The 6,000-nt window shown below is 37.3% G+C and overlaps 1 protein-coding gene across 1 annotated transcript in view; it reads left to right on the top strand.

Moving 5' to 3' along the window:
- The first annotated feature begins 1,246 nt into the window (after window positions 1–1,246).
- Window positions 1,247–6,000, top strand: part of TRPC4 (transient receptor potential cation channel subfamily C member 4) — a 312,640-nt gene continuing 307,886 nt past the window's right edge. The window contains exon 1 of the mRNA XM_081083501.1: window positions 1,247–1,653. Coding sequence (XP_080939627.1) covers window positions 1,276–1,653 — 378 coding nt within the window. The 5' untranslated portion in view covers window positions 1,247–1,275. The remainder of the gene's footprint in view (window positions 1,654–6,000) is intronic.

The following is a 6,000-nucleotide window of genomic DNA, read 5'->3' as shown; positions in this document are numbered from 1 at the left end:
GCTTGGGTGCCTGGCCAGCCTGGGTGAGGGGCTGGTGGCTGTTTTCAAGCTGGCCACAACCCCTTCAGGGTAGGGGTCCCCACTGGGGTGCCTGGCCAGTCTGGGTGAGGGGCTGAGGTCCGTTTTCAGGCTGGCCTGCAACTGAAGCTCCCAGCCTCTCCTTTTTTTCTTTTTCTTTTTATTCTGGGATTTATTTACCTTCTATAATTGAAACTCTGTTGCCTTCACTGGCTCTCCCAGCTCTGAGGCTGCTACTGGCTGAAAGCAGGTATCTGGGGTTTGTTTGGCTTCTATAATTGAAACTTTGTTGCCGTCCTGCTTGCTCCAGCTCTGAGGCCACGGCTGGCTGAAAGCAGGTATCTGTAGTTTGTTTAGCTTCTATAATTGAAACTTTGTTGCCATCCTGCTTGCTCCAGCTCTGAGGCCGCGGCTGGCTGAAAGCAGGTATCTGGAGTTTGTTTAGCTTCTATAATTGAAACTTTGTTGCTTTTGGAGCTGTTGCTTTTGGAACTTAGAGCAGGCTGCAGCAGGCGGGGAACCTTGGCTTCCTCCATCACTGGAGCAAGCAAACCTCCTGCTCGCTTCAGCTGCGTGGCTGCCGGCCATCATTTGTTGGCAGTTAATTTGCATATCTTGCTGATTAGCCAATGGGAAGCATAGCAAAGGTATGGTTAATTACCCTTTTTGTCTTTTATTAGATAGGATAATATTCCATTGTTAGAATTGCCACATGTCAAAGTAACTTTTTTAAAATAACTTGCAAATATTGACTTCTTTTTATTCCTCTTAGATTAGGACTTTGCAACTAGTGTTTGCAGATAATTGAATACTTAGTAAATCAATTTCCATTGTTATGGAGAAAAATTCACTATCATTACTTAATAATAATGGCATCATTATTGTTATTAACATAATTGTGAGATAAGCCTTGATGCATAATATTTAAAAAGTGTACTAACAGCCCTAGTCAGTTTTGCTCAGTGGTTAGAGCATCGGCCTGCGAACTCAAGAGTCCCAGGTTCAATTCCGGTCAAAGGCATGTACCTTGGTTGCGGGCATATCCCCAGTAGCGGGTGTGCAGGAGGCAGCTGATCAATGTTTCTCTCTCATTGATGTTTCTAACTCTCTATCCCTCTCCCTTCCGCTCTGTAAAAAATCAATAAAATATATTTTTAAAAAAGTGTACTAACACTAATCATTGTGTTTTTTTGTTTGTTTGTTTGTTTGTTTTTGTTTGCAATTTCAGAGACAAAAAGAAATAGCATGGCATGAAACATGGCTCAGTTCTACTACAAAAGAAATGGTAATGCCCCTTACAGAGACCGCATCCCTCTAAGGATAGTTCGAGCAGAATCAGAACTCTCACCATCAGAAAAAGCCTACTTAAATGCTGTGGAAAAGGGAGATTATGCAAGTGTCAAGAGAGCCCTAGAGGAAGCTGAAATTTATTTTAAAATAAATATTAATTGCATTGATCCTCTTGGAAGAACTGCTCTCCTAATTGCAATTGAAAATGAGAACTTGGAGCTCATTGAATTACTCTTAAGCTTTAATGTCTATGTTGGCGATGCTCTATTACATGCAATCAGGAAAGAAGTTGTTGGAGCTGTTGAGCTGTTATTGAACCACAAAAAGCCAAGTGGAGAAAAGCAGGTATGTGGAAAAATACTGTTTTTAAATTATTTTACTTGCAGAAGGTTTCTATAGGTGTTCACATGCCCTCAAATACTAATAGAAGCATTAATATCATAATTATTATGTTAGAAAACTGTTAAGCACACAGTTCATATCCTCCAACAGTTACTGCCACCACTAGTTGTACCACTTACCCTGGCAAATCTGACATTTAATGAGAACCAAAGCAAAACAAAGTAACCTATGTTGGCTTTCTTTACATTGGAAACATTTCTATGTTGTGTCCAACACAGTATGTTGTTTGGGACTTACTGTGTAGATGTGGGTGTTTTTCCTCTTGCCTTTCATTGTCTGACATTCTATAGTAGCAGGCTAAATTTTTTTGGTATTTTTCTGTTTAAGGTGCTTGCCCATTTTGAGATTCTGTATCTCACTGCAAAAGTGAATTGTGTCATCAAATTTTGATATTGTTCTTTATCAGACTCCAGTGGATCCTCTTAAATTGAGACTCGATTTTTTTTTAAGTTTACTAGAGCGCTAGCCGGTTTTCAGAGTGGTTAGAGCATTGATCTAGGGACCAAATCCCGGGTTCGATTCCAGTCAAGGGCATGTACCAGTGTTGCAGGCTCCTCCTATGTCCAAGCTCTGGTCAGGGCATGTGCAGGAGGCAACCAACCGATGTGTTTCTCTCATAGCGGTGTTTCTCTCTGTCTTTCCCTCTCTCTCTACTCTCTCTAAAATCAGTGGAAAAATATCCTCAGGTAAGGATTAAAAAAATGTTTACTAGAAAATAACTGACTATAAATTTAATATCAAATTTATTAGTGGCAAAATTATAAGCTGCATCTTAATATCATCAGTAGAAAATTAAAATGGCATACAATGTGGTTTTCTTTTCCCTCATTGTCTCCCTGCTTTTCCCACTAAGGAAGTAGAGAAATCATAGAAACGAATAAGGAATCTGTTTCTGTCTGTCTAGAGTAGACCCTTCCCTTTGTTACTGCCTTGTATGTAAATTGTCTATTTTATCCTTTTTCTTTCACACTGAACTCTTCAACTCCCTGAATCAAGTCTATCTTACTAATTAAAAAGACATTGAACCTACTACAGTAGCTCAAATATGTCTTTTAAAGTAAAATCTTATTAAATGTGTGTTATGACATCTCTAGAAAATTTTTCCCTCTTTGATACAATGCACAAATCTCTATTTCTGCAAATGATAGACTGTTAGGAGATCTTATATATTTTTAAAGCAGCGATTTTCAACCAGGGAGTGTCACAAGAATTTTTACAACACACAATACTTGGCTATTTAGTCATAGGCAATGACCTCTTTTCCCTTAGATTATCAAATTAAAAAAAAAACCAAAATGACAACAGCCAACACAATAGTAGCCTTCTGGTGTAAATACCCTCTTTTGAATCATAAATATATAGATCATATAATAGAGTTGCATTTTATTGGTCTTGTCACATGATAAGGCTGCATCTTGATACCAGAAACCCTTATTTACAAGCATAGTCACCTGATTTTTTAAAACGTCACTTTGGAGGAAAAAGTCGTTTGCTCAGTGGCCAGTGTTCTCAGTGGTTTAGCATCGTAGACCCATGCACCAAGAGGTCCCTGGTTCAATTCCTAGTCAGGGCACATGCCAGAGTTTCTGCTGGATACCCACTAGGGGGCGTGCAGGAGGCAGCCTATGGATGTTAATGTTTCTCTATGGATGTTTCTATCTCTCCCTCTCCCTTCCTCTCTCTTTCTAAAAGTCAATAAATTCTTAACCGGTTTGGCTCAGTGAATATAGCATCGGCCTGTGGTCTGAAGGGTCCCAGGTTCGATTCTGAACAAGGGCATGTACCTCGGTGGCTCATTCTCTGGGTGAGTGCATAAGGCAACCACTCGATGTATCTCTCTCACATCAATGTTTCTCTTTATCTGTGTCTTCCCTCCCTTCTCCATTCTCTCTAAAATTCAACAGAAAAATATCCTTGGGTGAGGAATAAGAAAACAAAATAAAAATCAATAAAACATTTTTTTAAAGATAGCTAATTACAATTATTATTTATTATAAATCAAACAAAATCATATATATCTTTATCAGATCAGCAATATATATATATATATATATATATATATATATATATATATATATATTTGTTTGTTTGTCACAGATTTTTAGTAATTAGTTTCTGTATGCCATAAAATGAAAAAGTTTGAAAATCAATGTTTTAAAGCAAGCTTTGCTATAACTACTGTTGTCTTTGTTTTACTAGAGGACTTTCCTCAGACTCCTTGCCATTATTAGAAAACATTTGTGGCTGGGTGTCTCCTGAAAAACTCACTGCATTCTCAGAAATCTGTGTTCTCTGGTCCAGTCTTATTTTCACCTCCACTCACCCTGTTTCCTTACCTGAACCCAAACTTTGATAAAACAACATTCCACAATAACAATACTTGATAGAAAATTTCCCTTGATTCATCTATCCTTTCAATTTTATACAAACCTTGACAGGTAATGGTAATATCTAATGACATATGTAATGTTATATCCTAGTTTTTCACCACTAAGGGAATGTAAGACACTTAAGAGTGACTAGGAATCTGTTTTTATCTGTGTAACTTCAGGTGCTACTTCCCCAGTACCTTGTGATTTTGAAATTACTTCCATAATTACATCCCTCCAATGTTTGTATTTTCTAATAACAATGACCTTAGGGTGTACGCACTCTTATGTTTATGTAGGAAACCATAAGATAGATGTTATGACTGTGGTCTAAATCATTTTAGATTTGAACAAGTCTACAGAATAAAATTGCTATTAAATGTGTTTTTCATGTTTATTACAAAATAACCTTCTTAGTTTTAATCTCTAGAAAAAATTGGCCTCTATATTTCAAGTCTCTTTAATCAATGACATTTGTGCTGGCTAGAGTTATTTGGTGTCTGGAGAAGATATCTGCTCTTATGGCAGTGTTTGTAAGAAGATGTTAAACTTTTGAGCTAAACCTTTATCTCACAAGTAGGTCCTGGCTCCTTAGAGGCACTTGATCTAAACTTTGATTGTTAATAAAATGCAGTGAAGGTTTGAAATCTGCCAAGAGTCAGAAACATCCCAGGTGTTGTGGGATGTTTAATGAACCGAAGACGCAGAGTTAAGATGAGCACACAGGAGATTGATTACCAGACAGAGGGCTACAGCTCGCTCAGGCATGTAACAAACTCTGTACTCTCAACCATTGCTTTTATTGGGATTTGGTACGAGGTTAGTGCATCAGCAATTAATCAACTAAATCTTGTTTTGTTCTATATTATTACAATAGCACATTGAAGACAACTTGCAGCTGTGCCCTCCCTTTCTGTTCTACACCCACGACTATTTAATCTTATCCTTTCTCAGGGAGGTAAATGTTCTGGGAACTCAAGATTGCAGTGCTCTTGATGGAACATCTACTTCTTCTTAGCTGGACTTCAGATCCTTGTTTATAAATGTCCAGCTACCCCCAGGCCATGTGTTTCTGGAAGATTTATCTTGTATCCATTTCTGGCCAAATATTTTCCCCTTCAGTGAAGACACTGATAATATCTTTAATTGTTTTTGTTTATTTGAACTTTATTTGAGCCTTATTAGAATAACCAATCTACCTACTTCTGAGATCTTCGTATGTTGTACAATGAAAGTGGAGTTGTTACAACATTAAATGTATATAATATACAGCCCACAAAAGATGTCCTTGGGGCATGGAGATGCAGCTCTATTAAAGCTTGGCTGTTTATCTGTGATTTGCTTAGGTAATATAGCTACTACATACAGCCAACATCTTCTGGAATAGGTTTCCATAAGTCAGTGTGTTGTAGGTAGCAAATATGTTCTAGACAGGAATTTTTTCTCTCATAAATTGTAATTCCTTAGATGATTCTTTAGATTGTTGAAAGCCAATTTGGATTTTATTATTTGCCTAAAACTCAGCCCAAAGACTCTAGGCCATATTGTCATTAATTTTGGTGAGGTCATTGAAGCTAACTGTTATAATCTAAAAACAAAAATATCCAAGTGGTCAAAAATAAACATAACTTGTCTTAAAATGAGTTGAGAAAGAAGGTCTAATACAAATGCCATGCAGACCTGACAAATGTAGATTAGACTATATATTCTTCTTTTCCAAATTTGTCACATATCAATTTCTTTATCTGAAAAAAAGATTCAGTGTTTGATGGCATCCTGAAATCATGAGGGCTTTGAGATTTGAGATTAGTTTTTGTTTTCATCTAGTACATTTACTTGAGAAAAATCTGAGGATGCTTATTGTGCCAGGTCTTGTGCTGGGCTCTGGGTAGGAGACATTGCTGCTGTTCACCAGAGTCTT

Source organism: Myotis nattereri (assembly GCF_964212035.1).
Source record: "Myotis nattereri genome assembly, chromosome: 2".
NCBI classification, from domain to species: domain Eukaryota; kingdom Metazoa; phylum Chordata; class Mammalia; order Chiroptera; family Vespertilionidae; genus Myotis; species Myotis nattereri.
The sequence above is the reverse complement of the archived record's forward strand: the minus strand, read 5'-3'. Positions and strand labels throughout refer to the sequence as shown.